We start from the raw sequence: 15,138 nt of genomic DNA, 5'->3' as shown, positions 1-15,138 counted from the left end.
TATGGCCTATTCTTCCACGAACTACGTTGTTACATCGATAGTTTGCAACTAACCAGGTGCAAGTCGCCTTGATTTTTCAGTTTCCTTTTCTATTCCAACGAGCTGGACTTTGCCGATAATTTTATTCATTTAAGACACACCTTTAGTCGATTACAATTTCGATTCGAACGCTGCAGCTTGAAGTTTATTTATTTACCTTTGTTCGGTTGTTGTGAAAAATGTCGGTGTCCCCGTCGAATACCGGTCGAAACGTAAGTGGCATCGTAAATTAACAATATTTTACGTTGTTTCACCCCCTAAGAATAACAAAAATTAATCTTGCCTCGGTATATTAATTAATTTAAAAAAAAAGCCGCGCAATTCCATTATTATTCAATTGAACGCAATTTATTTGTCAAATTTTGTGATTTTTCTCATGGTTTTCTTGGTAACGTTTTTGCATTTTTTGAGTCGCTTTATGTCGCTTTAAAAAAAAATTATTTCTGGTGTATTTACTGATTGATTTGTAAAAAAATAATAATAATAAATGACCATAAATAAATTTCCTATTATAATTTTTCTTCCCATCAAATTCTTAAAATTTATTTAGCATTGGTTAGGCAAAAGGTGGTTTCAATTTGGCAGAATTTATTATTGAAAATTAAATAAAAATAACAGGCCTGGGGATTGTTGGTTAAATATTTGTAAGCATATGTTTATAACATTTCGTATATCCGCATTGGAGATGGGTGCTTCCAATATTTCTTAAAAATGTAAAAAAAAATTAAACTAACTTTTATGATCAAAGATTGGTTAGTCTGGATGGGTAGTTTTGTTAGTTGGTAATGTTCATAAAAAACATAAAACGTTTCAAATTCATTTTCTTTTAAATAACGGGTTAACTATTTCAATTGATAAAAAATTTAAATGAAAAAAAAAAGACCCAATCAATGTCAGATCTAATGTAACGAAGGGAAGGATGTACACGGATTAACAAACAGCAATTATACAATTAGCAAGCGGGATATTGTAAAACAATCGAGAGTGGGATTTAAAATAACGACAAAGCCAGATATATCACCATCGCATAGATTAAAAATGTAGATATCAAAACGGGGGAACGATAAGTTATCGGTGACTGCTTCCTAATCCTTTGTTACTGTTTCGTATTTATAATATTTTGCGCTTCTGTTTGCGATAATGCGACTAAAGTTTTTAGAAAAGAATAATTATGTGTCTATGTTCGAAGAAATCTGTGACGCACGACGCTGATGGAAACGTAGTGTCTGAAATATTGAGAGTTAGTATGCTGTGAATCTTTTTCGTTTTTCGTGAACTCGGTCGAAACTGGAACGGTGGTAGAAAAGTGAGGCAAATTTTACAATAGGAAAAAAAACAGCTGTTTTGGGGATTCTTCTCTTTCTCTTGCACGTTCATATAAATGTTGTTCAACTTGTATTGGTACAAAAGTATTGTGATAACGATAATAAATTTATATTACACAAACAAGACCGAAAATGGTCATAATATATCATAACCTCTTAGCAGTACAATGAAGGATAAAAAAATGTAAAAATATATATCAAAAAATCTCTTGTTTTACATATCTATAGTCTAAGGGCGAGTAAGTCTTGAATATTTCTGAATAAAACTATTCAATAACGTCACAGAGGGCACACCAACTGGGTTTCTATGGAAGATGTCATTTTTAAAATGTTTTTGAAATATTGAACCCTTCTCTTATATGTTTTAATGTTTTTCGATGCGTTGTTAAATTTACGTAGTTTTTTAGCTCGTAGAGCATACAAAAAAGTGTGTCGCAGTTTAGTTTAGTTTCCTTCTAACAGAGTATACTATTTACAAATCTTCTGGGTTCCTCCTGAAACTGTTCAGTTAAGCTCTTAAAGATGATTGACGGAACGGTAGCCAGTTTGGCTTATACACAACCGATGCAGGAGGAATCCAGAAGATTTGTAAATTGTATTGTAGTATGGCTGGATAGAAGCATTCGCTACTTTTCTGTAGCACCATATCGTTTGCCATGTTGTACAGAAAAACTGCAAAAAGTTGTAGAATCTTGACCGATATCAGTAATTAATTAATTGATTAATTAATAATTAATGTTTTGCCAAGGCTAAGTTCTAAAACTAACCAAAACTACGGCAATACAGGGAAACCTATAGGAGATACGAAAAAAAGCTTCCTACAAAAATTTCTTGGACTCTGAAGATTTAAATTATCATAATTTTGTTCATACCGGATGTCTCAAAAGTGTCCAGCTCGACATCAACTTCATTTTAAATGGAACACCCTGTATATTTCGGCATTTTTCGAATCCTTGTTTAAAATAAAGATCATTTTCTTAAGAAACTCCTATTCAAATTTTGCATAGTTTAGGCAGAAATTGAGGGTATGTGTTTTTTTTTTCATATTTTGATTGCCCCATATAAAATTGTGTTGCGACGCCATTGATCCAGGTATTGCAACGAAAATTTAACCACAAACTAAGCAAGATAGCGCGCCCTATCGTTCAGGTCATAAGAGTAAATTTCTAAAATGTAATGGGTAAAAATGGTGACATTGCGTGTCCGATTTTACACCTATGGACTTTTTTTCATCATGCGTATAAATCGCGAAATAACTATACAGCTGATGATCTTAATGAAAAAATTAGACAAGAGATTCTTCTTAAATAATAGTGATGCGGTTACAAATGCGGTGTCCAGCATTATGATGTGCTATACGATGTGTATTGCAGAGGATGGACAATATGTTGAAAATATATTAGAGTCTTGTTGATTGATTGAGTAATCCATCATCTCCTTAGCGTTGCAATGGTTGGAGCAGTAGCGTGATAACACAATTTTATATGGGACAATTAAAACATAAAAAAAAACACATAACCTCAATTTCTGTCTAAACTTTGCAAAATTTGAATAGGGATTTGTTAAGAAAGTGACCTTTATTTTAACCAAGGATTCAAAAAAATGTCGAAATACAATATTATAAATCTTCAGGAGAGTCCAGGAAACTTTTGTACGAAACTTTTTTTCGTATTTCCTATCCTATAGTGGGTCGTTTTATTTGGCACACGGTATACAAAACTTACACCAATTATGCTGATTAATATTGTATTATCTGCATCTAAAAGATAATGTCACTATTTTCTAGTGCTTTTTATAACTATTCATCACCAGAGAAGTATTACAATCGCTGTAAATAAAAGATCGATTTCCACCACATTACCATTATCATTCCCGTTTAGATCAAGTTCCTTCCATCGGATAGCAACTGTACTACTTTCCTTTTCTTCGAATACAATTAAACTCGGCTACTTTGATTTGTTTCTAGAAAACTTTAGACGTCAACAAATATGCGACCAAGAAAACGATAGCCCAAGGGTTGCTAGATGTGGCGTTACTCACGGCCAACGCGTCTCAACTGAAGTACGTGTTACAAGTCGGAGAAAAACACGAATTTTACACACTGATGTTAACGCTGATCACAATTTCGATTATCCTTCAGGTGGGTAACGATAATGTTCCGCTTTTTTGCTTTAAAAATAAGCAAGAATTACCACGCAGGTCGTAATCCGGAATGATTTTAAATGTAATACATTTTTGGAATCCATACCGTATACAAAAATCAATTTTGCACGGGTGTTGATTGTAATGAGGCCATTTTGAAACAATGATTGTTTTTGGACAAATTTGTGAAGGATTTTCGCTTTAAAAATTACAATTACTTTCAATTGCGCCTGTTTTTGCTTTGGTCGTGAGTAAAAAGCTGAAAAAAATGCACACCGAAATCCCCAATATACAGGGTGTTTTCTAATACAAAGTCAACAATAGAAACATATGTCCTAGACGTCTCAACCCACGTACAGATAAGATATACTATGTATCGAGAGACATTATTTAATGGACCACTTTTTTTTTTAATACTTCAGTGGCGGGCGTATAGAATTTCACATGTATATTTTGGCAGACATTGATGGTACGCCATTGATGTCTCATAAAATAAAAAAAAATGTTTACTATCTCCAATCACTTTCGCTTTTTAAAGAAAATCAATGGCGTGCCACTGACTGTGTATGAACAAACTGGTTAAATCGAAAACTTTTTTTGTGAAAAATAAAATATATATCTAAAACAAAATATCTAGTGTTCCTTTTAATTTCACAGTTTTATTGAAATTATTTCTATTAAAAAAAAACACCACCTGATTTGAGTAATTTTTAACAAAATAAAAAACACCGTCTGTGTTTCTTATTAAATCGCAGGAAGCTCTTATACGATCCTTCAGCTCTTCTACAGTGCTAACTGTGGTTGCGATAAACTAGACTTTTAATATGCCACGAGAAAAAGTCTAAACTACTTAAATCAGGGGACCTAGGAGGCCATGGTTGAGATCCGCCGCGAGCTACCCATAGAATATTAAATGTCTGATTAAAATATTCTCTTACGGCAGTGAGTAGGCGCGATTAACCATTTAGCCTTTCTGGCATGAAGTAAATAATTTCCAACAATTCCAGGCCGAATATTTACCGAAAACTGGTCTTGATGTTTAAATATTATAATTGCATGGGGGTTTTCATCGGCCCAAATATGATTTGAGGCGGAAATTTCTGGCATGGAAATTGGTGGAAATGGATGAAGTAGGTAATACATTTTTTTTTAAATATTTCACCACTCTGTATCTCAAAAGTTAACAAGTTTAGGACCTATGTTTATATGAAGTTTTCTTAATTATTGACATTTAATTAGAAAACACCCCCTATGTGCATGGAAATGACAAAAAAATCCAAGATCTTTGACATATGTCTATGGTAAAATGCATTAAAAATAAGGCTTTCCAAAATAAAATAGTATTTACAAGCCCAAATAAAGAAAATACAGTCATTGCTATCAATTCTCTAGAATATATTGCAAAAGTCATACATTACTTTTGTTATTTGGCCTCATGGTCAAGAAAGCCTAGTAGATTTTCTTAGACATTTTAACTCTATACACCCTAACATACGTTTTATAATTGAGTTGGAAACTAATAATAACCTCCCATTCTTAGATATTCTTATCAATAGAAAATCAAACCCAACATTGGATCATTGTGTTTACAGAAAACCTACGCGCACAGACCGACACCTGGCCCAAAAATCATCGGTTATCAACTCTCTTGTTTACAGAACCGCAAAACTATCTCAGCCTGAGTCACTGAACCCAGAATTAAAACACCTTACCTCTGCTCTTCTCCTCTAATAATTTTCACATTAAAGATATTAAGCGTTCGATCAAAAAATACACTTCACCACAACCTTCCAGTAGCAATGAGGCCAAAGGCAATCCTACACTTGCCACTGTGGTCCTTCCTTACATTCAAAATATCACTGACTACATATTAACAGTTGTCAAGAATTATAAAGTCAAAACCAGATTTACCACTTGTCCAAAAATCTCTCAACAACTTCGGTCCGTCAAAGATAAAATTCCATTCCAGGAGTTTACTGCATTCCATGAATGTGCGGCAAAGAATACATTGCAGAGACCGGACGAAAAGTATGAACTATGCTGCTCAAAGAACACGAGAGCCTTAAGACCAAGACAAATAAACTCATCAGCTGTTGCCGCACACAATCACGAAACCGGACATAACATTTTATTCGATAAAACTAAAACTCTTGTCTATAGGAATCTATAAACAACCTAACAATCTTAACCGCGACTCAGGCCTCTACCTGCCACCAAGAAGCCAACAGGATGATTGGCGAAACGTCAGCAAGGTCGACTCAGCAAAAACCGTCGCAGGAGGAATCCAGAAGTTTTGTAAAAAATATTACAGTAGCCTGTGGAAGTTTCTTTGAAAAATTAAAAGCCAAACGGTTTCTTAAGTCAGACATATTAAAAAGTATGCAATATGATCCCACCGAGTTATAACAAAGACAAATCAAAACCGTAATTGCAAATTCATCAATTTTTAATGACAGTGAAAAATACCAACTAACAATTATAAATCTTCATAATCATATTGTTTAATTAAATTACACAAACGTTATATGCCAATTAGGTTTGTAGTTTCTTTCGCAACAGCACCATCATATTTCATGTTGCCTTTAAACCTATGTTACTACAAAATCTACTTCCTAGCATCAAACGATTGACGTGATAAACATAAAACATAATATTTTCACTCAGTCATCCCTATCATAAAGGAAGACCTGATAAGTAGATGGTTTAGCAGTCTAAAATTTAATGGTCAATTTTATATTGCTAAAGAAGGATTAATTATGCGAAAAATTTACTGAAGTCCCTCAGTGGCAACGAAAGGAGGTGCGGTAGAGAAAAAAAGGGAAGAAGCCTACTTATTTTTAAAGAAACTGTAACAATAAAATATCCAAAGACCAGTTCAGCATTTTCATCAACTGTCACACCTTCCTCAACTTTTCTTAAAACACTGTAGTCAACTGATACTCAAGTACCAACAACATTTCACTATGACATTATCATTTTTTGTATAAAATAGTTCATTTTGTTTATTTTAAATGTTGAAAGATTTGCACAGATAGCATCACACACCTCTTTTTGAAATTTTACACATTAATCATTCCAAATCAGTATTACTCATACTATATATATATATATATATATATATATATATATATAGATATAGCTACTCCAAAAAAAGAAATACTTTTTATTTTTTGACAAATGCTACTATTTTGTTAATGTATATTGAATTAAGTTTCTAATTTATCTATACTTTTGAAAACATGAAAATACTATTCTGTGTATCATCATTTTTAAATTGAAACATTTGGTGCGTAGCATACGAAGTAATTAATTACCTAAAATTAAATTAAATAAATACAAATTTGTCCAAGAAATCATTATGTGAAAAAGTTTGATCAACTATTGCGCGAGGCGGTATCATCAATGGCCCAGATGTATCGGTATTACCTATCCTACACGGTTGTTGATCAAACGATACTTTATTCTTTCAATTGAAGACCTCGGTGACTCTGATATTAAAAATTATTTGCAAAGTCTAAGAAATAATTTGCGTTTGTGAAAAAATTATTATAATAAAAATAGTCTGATACTATTTGCAAATCTTCTGGATTCGTGCTCAAAGAACGCGAAAAAGTCTTAACTATGGGTATATCTATTTTCAATGGTTTTTGAGTTATAAGCAAAAACGAAAATATTACAATTAAAGCGAATTAAAGTAATCTCATTCCATATGGGTAGGAGGCTCTGGCCGGCTGTGGTGACGTTTCCTGTAAAAAAAGTATGTGACTTTTTCATAGTTAAAAGTTGAATTGACTTCGAGAAAGCAAGATGGCACATAATAATGCAAACGCAGATATTATGAATTTGTTTCACATTTATGGCGGGTGTCAAAGAATGGTTTCAAGAACGTGCAGATTGGGGAAGCAAAAGTCTGCAAGAGATGCGAAGACTAGGATTTTTAAAAGGTTTTTTTAACAAAAATAACGCGCAGTTTGCCTTCTTTGCAATATTTGATACATGTACAGACCACGCCGTATCATTAGTTACGGTCAGACCTAAGTCCATCTGAGAATCGACACTTAACACAAAGTTTCCATTGATATAATAGTTCAAACTGGGATTGTTCTTCCCAATATGCAGCAGAGAGCACTTTTGAGCATGCAGCGGCAATAGCCAAGTTGAACACCACTTGGAAATAAGTCTCTTTGCAATACGTCCGCATGTGTTGAACTATTTTCAGATAATTTAGTGTCATTAGCATAAGCGCTCACATGAGAATCAATGCTGGAGAGCAAATCCACGGTATACACTAAGAATAGCACTGGTCCTAGCACCGATCCCTGGGGAACACCACTAGGCACATTTTGTGGCAGTGAAAAAGCGTTACCAATTCGAACTTTCACTTTGTCGAAAGCTTGCTGTAGCCTAGGTTAATATATCCACCGGGTCACCTGAGTAAAGAGATAATGTCCATTGATTCAAGCATGTCAGTGTATTTGATATGACTAATCTGCCGGTGACAAAACTGGCAGTCGATCAAAAACGGTAACAGCCGATTTACTATAATGCGTTCAAGAACTTTACATATAATACACACTAGGCTGAAAGGGCGGTAATTTGAGACATCAAGCTTATCACCCTTTTTTATAAATCGGTGTTACATTTGCGGATAACCACTGGGTCGGGAGCGTGGCAGAGTTCAAAGGTTTTCTTAAAATAATATAAATAAGCTCTGCACAGCTAACCAAGGTTTTCCAGAATTGAACTTAACAAAATGAGTAATGTAATAATCCAGAGTAGACAGAAAATATGTCCCCGGGATTTTCTTAAAATAGTCCTGCCATCTGGCGAGTAACGTTTTTATAGGGACGTTTGTCATTTTGAAGTTAGCTTTACTGAATTAGGTTATGGTTTTGTTGTTTGTGCAACTTTAGACAATGCATCGATGAACTTAATTCGACTTTTGGAACCACCTAGGACTACTGTTCATCGCTGGTTTTCGGACTTCAGTCGTAGTCGTGGTTTTCTTAACGATGAATTTCGTGAAGGTCGTCCAAAATCGATGGTTGTCCAAGAAAACATTGATGCAGTGGGGAAACTGATTTTGCAGGATCGTCATGTGACTTACCATGAGATTGAGGTACCTTTGGGCACAATTTGATAAAAAAAGGTTCGTGTTGATTGGCCGAAGGAAATGCTAAAAAGTACGATCGCGGTGCTTCTTTGGTGAAAGGCAAACACAACACAACAAAATACACAACCATTTGTTTGTCGAAAGTCTTCGAAGAAATTAGAAAAACCAACAGCCGAAGACGAATCACTCTCCACGACGACAATGCTAGCTGTCACCGATCAGTGCAAACAAATAAGTTTTTGAGCATTAAAAACGCTGATTTGATGAGCCAGCCACCATATAGTCCCGTTTTAGCACCTAAAACGAAGAAGTGATTAATGCGTTTAAAAATCATGTTTTGGAGGTGCCCGACTCGATGTGGGAAAAGTGCTTTGATGATTGATTTTATCGAATGCAAAAGTGCATTGATCATCATAGTGAATATTTTGAGAAACAATAAAGTCATATTTGTTGATAGCTTATAGTTTTTTATTACAAATCGCGAAATATAAAAACTAGCCCTCGTATTACACCAGTTGATGCCTACCTTCGGGGCACTATTAAAAAAAAAGTCTATTAAACTCCAGTTGGAAAAATAGAAGATTTGGAATGCCGTGTCAGACTCGCTTTTTAACAACTTGATCCAAACGAAATCAAATGCCAACAGTTTCCAAAGTCATGAAGTCAGTCCATGGATATCTTAGAACAAATGGAGGCAATTTCAAGCATAATATCTAGTTGTAAAAAAAACTTTTTAGCTTTTAGCTTTAGCTTTGTATATAAGAGTTCAACTCAAATAGTACAAGATAGAGGGGAATGCTCCCATTAGTGGCGATTTAAAAAAGCGTAAACGAGTTTCAACGCCTCTAGTGACCAGTCATGAAAACGGAAAACGCGCGGGACGTACGGTTCAATCCAAATTTTAAGTTTGAAGTACTTTAGTACTTGGACACAAATAATAGATGGCATTCGTAACAGCATACGCGACCTGGCCCTCTATCTTATACTTTTTGTTACAATTACTCATTTGAACACGATTATATTAAGCTGACTTATGTCAAAGACAAATTTGATTGCAAAAAACGTCACGATGGCCGGCCAGAGCCTGCTACCCAGATGAAATGTGATTACTTTGATTCGCTTCAATTGCAATATAGATAGACATACCATAGTTTGGTATTTTTAGATGGAAAATTAATCGCTCACTTACGTCCCAATTAAATTCCCACTTAACATGAATTTTTATATTTTGCCAATTGGGCCTTATCTTATGAACGCTGTATGCTATATCTCCGAAAATCTTCGAGATAGGTATGGTGCATGTTACATAAAAAAGTTCGAGAATGTTTCCCAGAATCTAAAAATGTTATAATAGATGGGGTGTTCCATTTAAAAAACGAAGGTTGATATACGTATCGGGTATATATCTGGCAACGCCGCATGGCCAAAAATATTTTACGTAGATAGCTCACATTCGCTTACGAAAGTAAGCAACATTTCAACAAGTTTGATTTATAAGCAACCGATGCAGGAAGAGTCCAGAAGTTTTGCGAATACATTAGACACTACCAAAATTCGAAAACAGTATAAATGTCATTGGAATTTTATCAGGAGAAAGTTGCTGATGTTTTCGCGCCCTCATCTTTGAAATTGTGTTTGTTTTGTTAAAGGTTTCGGTAGGACTTATGCTGTTAAGTCTTCACCTGTTAAACGACTGGAAACTCAACTGGGAAAACATACATTCCACCACAGAATTCGTGAACTATCTGACAACACTTTTTGCCTTTGTCATTACCGTTTTGAATCTGATCATTTCGTGCTTCGATCCGACCATCGCACGTTACGCCATTTTCGAACCTCCCGATTTGACGGCGCTGAACTAAGTTTTGAATTTCTGTACAGCGCGTTTTTTGGTTGCTCAGAGGACAACGGTCGCTTAAAATTTTCTGCTTAAAATTGACACAAGAATCACGACTGAGAATTTTCATTTTGATTTTTATAGATATATAGAGGGCGTCCCGATAGATGTTGCTATCTTGGCGTCGGCTGCAGAGAAAAAAATTAGGTACAAAACAACATAATATTTCGAAAGCCCTTGCAATTATAATAATTATTCTCTTAGATATGATAAAATATCGGAAAAACTATTACGTTTAGGTATGAATTATTATTATATTAATTTAAATGATTTTAAAAATTAAAAGAAATAAGTAAAAAAAAAAGATTTAATTAAATTTGAATGAAGCGTAGAATATGAATCCTGGGAAACCACCTTCTGATCATTCGAGATATCCTGTATCTTCTACCGCCCACTAACGCTAATAATCTAGAAAAACATATTTTCTCCTTTTAATTTGAATTTAATTTCCTTTTTTTTTCTAAAGTGCAGCAATTGTTCTCAGAATTGCTTAGTGCTAGAGAGTAATCAAATTATATGGATTTTTTTTATCATTTCTAATTGAATGTCAATAATTAAGAAAACTTCATATAAACACATGTCCTTAACGTCTTAACTTTTGAGATACGCAGTGGCAAAGTTTTCAAAAATGAAATGTATTTGTAATACCACTTTAGATATTTTAATCAAATTTGACACACATGTGCTACGTATCAAGGGGCATTATTTAGTGTACCATAACTTTTTAAAAATACAACAGCGGCGGGCGTAAGGAATTTCACCTATCTATTTTCTCAGACATTCATGGTACGCCACTGATATCTCTTAAATTAAAATTAATTACTACAGTCTCCAGTCATTTGCAAACAAATTTAATTTCTTGATTTTTTCCAAGCCAATGAACGGTTTTGAAATATTAATTTTTCCAAGATCATGCGAATACATACTGATAGGAACAGCATGAAAATACATAAATTGTAATGAACATTATCATATAAAAAAAATCTACTATTTACAATACACACCATTTGTAAATTTTTGTCATCATGTCCCTAACAGTTTCTTCCTTACTTTGTTTCTGTTTGATGACGTGATAGAGGTCACATATTGTTTGTAAGGTATGTGAAGAAAGTTTAAGACATTAGAATATTGGAACTAGGCGATCCCATGATATGGAAAGAGCCAACATATCATCATGATGACTGCTATTTCTGCATGTGCAATGTTCGTGGATATAATACTAAACATTAAAAAAAAAATTGTTTATCAGAACTTGAAGTTTGAATGTCTAAATATCTGAGAATCCAGCCAATTTAGAAAAAGATACAACCAGTTTTTCTGCACTTGAAATAGATAAAGATACCCTTGGTGATGTTGGTGATATATGGAATGTTATAGTTATTACATTTAAAATTACGTAACATGTAACATACTTATTCAGGAGATACTGCCTACATTCCCAGTATATCTCCGTTGAGATGCATTTAAATCCAATTGGTCATTAAGTAATAAATTCGAATATTTCATTTCATAGCTTCCAAAAAACTTAGTTTTTTGCTTTATGAATAATTATGTAAAATATCAAAATTATCGTCAATACCTTTTACAAATCTGGATTCCTCCTGCGTCGAACTTGCTGACGTTTCGCCCATCGTCCTGTTGGCTTCTTCAGAGCTTGAGTTTTATATATTTTGGATTCGGTGTTTAATTTGGGATAGATAGCGTTCATTGTTAAAAGCTATTTGTCTTATAATTTTCAATTCTTTTTCAAAATTTTCTGTAGAAACTGCTGTCATTAAAAACTGTGAAAATCTGAACATTTTTGTTCTAATTTAATTTTGCCTTAATTGCCCTTAAACGTCTAACTCAACATTTTCATTTTTATAACCAACCATTGAATTTTCTTGAAATGTTTTAAAATTTTTCTGCAAAAGGCTAATTTTTAACGCATTGTTTTTCTTTTCAGTTAGTGGTGGCTATTATGTTCGTTATAATCGGCGGCCTAAACATAAACAAAAATCGGGATCATCGGGCGGCTGTCATTTTAAATGACGTGATTTTGATTTTTATTTTCCTCATCTCCGTGATCAACATTATAATATCCGGGTTCGGTTTCGAATATTCTAACCATCCCCTAAAATTAATATCCGATAACGATTTGTCGTCCAAAATTTAATTAACAATAACCAAAGATGTAGACTTTTTTTCCCATTATAGGCAAGAGAATAATGCGGAATCTTAAGGTGTCTTTATGTTGTCTAATTTCCCATTAACTTTGACTTTGAATTGTATATAACTATGATGAACTCAAAATACAGGATCTACGTAGTTTCAAAAACTCATAACATAATTAAGTAATTTGTTAAGCGCAAAACTCTGAATATTTTTTTATATTTGTAAACTTATTTGACAGTCGTCATAAACCCTTTGTTATTATTTAGAGGTTGGCCTCCACACTCAAGAAACTTTTCAGCGGAGGACAAAACGCAGAAGGAACATAACATAACCAATAAGCAATTTCAAATTTCATTTTGTTTTCATTAATTTTATAAATCTAATCGAAAATCAAATCATAATCGAACAGTCTAAACAAACTTTTAAAAAATTTCGAAAAATAAAAAACACGTTATAACATGTGTAAAGATTGTTTGGTAATTAAAATAGTAAAAGTTCGTGCAAGGTGACAAAAAAGTAAGAAGAAAAGAATATCTATGTAGTTGACAGGTGTGGATATTCATGAAACTACTGATATAATTAAAAGCTTAAAGCAAAAGCACTCAGCAGGTTTTGATGGGGTACCATGTTCTTTGCTTTGCTTTGCTTTGCATATTACTGAGGACCTTGCTTTCAGTTTTTTTCCAAAATTATACTAGCCTTACTAAGTTTCTAAGTAACTTCAGCAAAGAAAAGTAGTAAAATTCTTGGGCATAAATTATTAAAATTTATAATCACTTGCCAGACTCTATTAGACTGGTATTTTTCATTGTCATTAAAAATTGATGGGGATGGAATTATATTGCATACTTATTACTACCTTAAGGCTTTTAATTTTTCAAAGATACTTCCACAGGCTACTGTAATACTTTTTACATAACTTCTTCATAACGTTTCGCCAATCATCCTGTTGGCTTCTTCAGAGCTTGACTGAAACAGTTTCAGCAAAAACCGACACAGGAGGAATCCAGAAGTTTTGTAAAAAATAAAACAATATACTCGTTGGAAATGTGTGTTGTAGTTATTTTTATATATTTGTAGGCCTTTTGACCTTTCGGTGATTGTTGTGAATTTGATTAAATAAAAAAATAAACAACCAAGGGTTACGTAAAATGCAAGGAAGAACGTTTTAGATTTGGTAGAAATACGCCAATAGAAAGTTGCCCTTATATCAAAGCACCAATAAAATTATATCTTTTTGATTTATGACAATCCGTAATGGTATATTATGCAACGGCAAAACGACACTTTCTGCAAGCTGCATCGGTGTATAATAAAAGGAGAGAAAATTGTATTCCCATTCTAAATTGGATTTTATGTCACGTAAATACTACGCTACACACAATTCGTTAACGGTCTGTATGTAAAACTTGTTCTCTGTTCTCTGTTGTCTACAGGTAACAGCCGGTCTGTTGTCAGTCATGATAGCTGTATTGAGAACACATCAAGACGAGTCCAGTAAAATGTTAGCATGGATTTTGAATCACATATCGTTGGCCTTTGTGACGGGCACTTTGTTCTGTGACGTGGTTAAAATGAATTTCGGCTTAGATCCAGCTATTGCCTCAGACGTGTTTTACAATTTGACCCGGGACAAACGAAAAATGTCGAATCCCTAATGACGCAAACAATCCTCCCGAGCCTTATAACGAAATTTAAATTTTTTTGTGACAACGCAATTTATTTTTGAGTTTTTATTTTCCGCGCAATTAAGTAATTTCTGTTTTTTTTTTATTTTTTACTTGTTTTGTTTTAATTTAATTTTATTTTTATTTTTCGTTTTGTTTTGTCAAGGTCCTTCAAGCCTGTCTGTGTGTGGTACTGGGATCGGCGTTAAATATCAATAAAGAGGGGCACTGTGACCAAGCCAATACAGCCAACAATTTTGTCTTGTGTGTGAATATAGTTATTATGGCAGTGAACATAGTGATAAGCACTTTTGAGGTAAAGGAAGCTATGGATGTAATGGACGTTGTCGGAAATATTACCAACATAATTACCAATGTTTAATAAAAGAAAGTCAATAAATAATGCTTAGGAGACTGCGCCCTAAAACATGCAGTCCAGAAACATTTTTGTGATTTATTAATCGTGCTGGTCAAATTTCCTAAACGTTTATCCAAAATAAATATAGCCTATATTTTTATATTTTGTTTATATCGTAGAACTCTTGAATGTACAGTAGATATTTATTTATATTTTTAGATGTTTTCATAGGACGTTTAATAAAAAAGTGAAAGCATAAAATTTGTGTTTTTTTGTTGTAGAGGTGAAAAAATTGTTAAAACGCTATACGTACCTACAGCATAAATCTAATATAGATCTGCAGCTATTTTCATTTCCTAACTCTTTCCATAATATCCTACCACACATCTATGCACGTAATTTTGTATGGTTTTCTGACCAGCGCATCCACCACATCCACGAAC

General features: G+C 33.6%; 1 protein-coding gene across 6 annotated transcripts; it reads left to right on the top strand.

Moving 5' to 3' along the window:
- Positions 1-38: 38 nt before the first annotated feature.
- Positions 39-14,947, top strand: LOC132703596 (ninjurin-2-like). 6 transcript variants are annotated; one of them, XM_060672990.1, is made up of 3 exons: positions 39-251; positions 3,331-3,504; positions 14,107-14,646. In XM_060672990.1, the coding sequence occupies exons 1-3, from the start codon at positions 219-221 to the stop codon at positions 14,326-14,328; spliced, it is 429 nt and encodes a 142-aa protein (XP_060528973.1). In that variant the 5' UTR covers positions 39-218; the 3' UTR covers positions 14,329-14,646. The 6 variants fall into 6 exon arrangements, with proteins under 6 accessions (XP_060528973.1, XP_060528964.1, XP_060528948.1 ...); XM_060672981.1 differs by lacking the exons at positions 39-251; positions 14,107-14,646 and adding exons at positions 789-1,279; positions 5,476-6,543; XM_060672965.1 differs by lacking the exons at positions 39-251; positions 14,107-14,646 and adding exons at positions 814-1,279; positions 10,269-12,455.
- Positions 14,948-15,138: the final 191 nt, after the last annotated feature.

The sequence above is a fragment of the Cylas formicarius genome, unplaced genomic scaffold (genome assembly GCF_029955315.1).
Source record: "Cylas formicarius isolate icCylForm1 unplaced genomic scaffold, icCylForm1.1 PGA_scaffold_10__41_contigs__length_53128322, whole genome shotgun sequence".
Classification (NCBI taxonomy): domain Eukaryota; kingdom Metazoa; phylum Arthropoda; class Insecta; order Coleoptera; family Brentidae; genus Cylas; species Cylas formicarius.
Note: the sequence above shows the minus strand (reverse complement) of the source record. Positions and strands in the feature narration are given on the sequence as shown.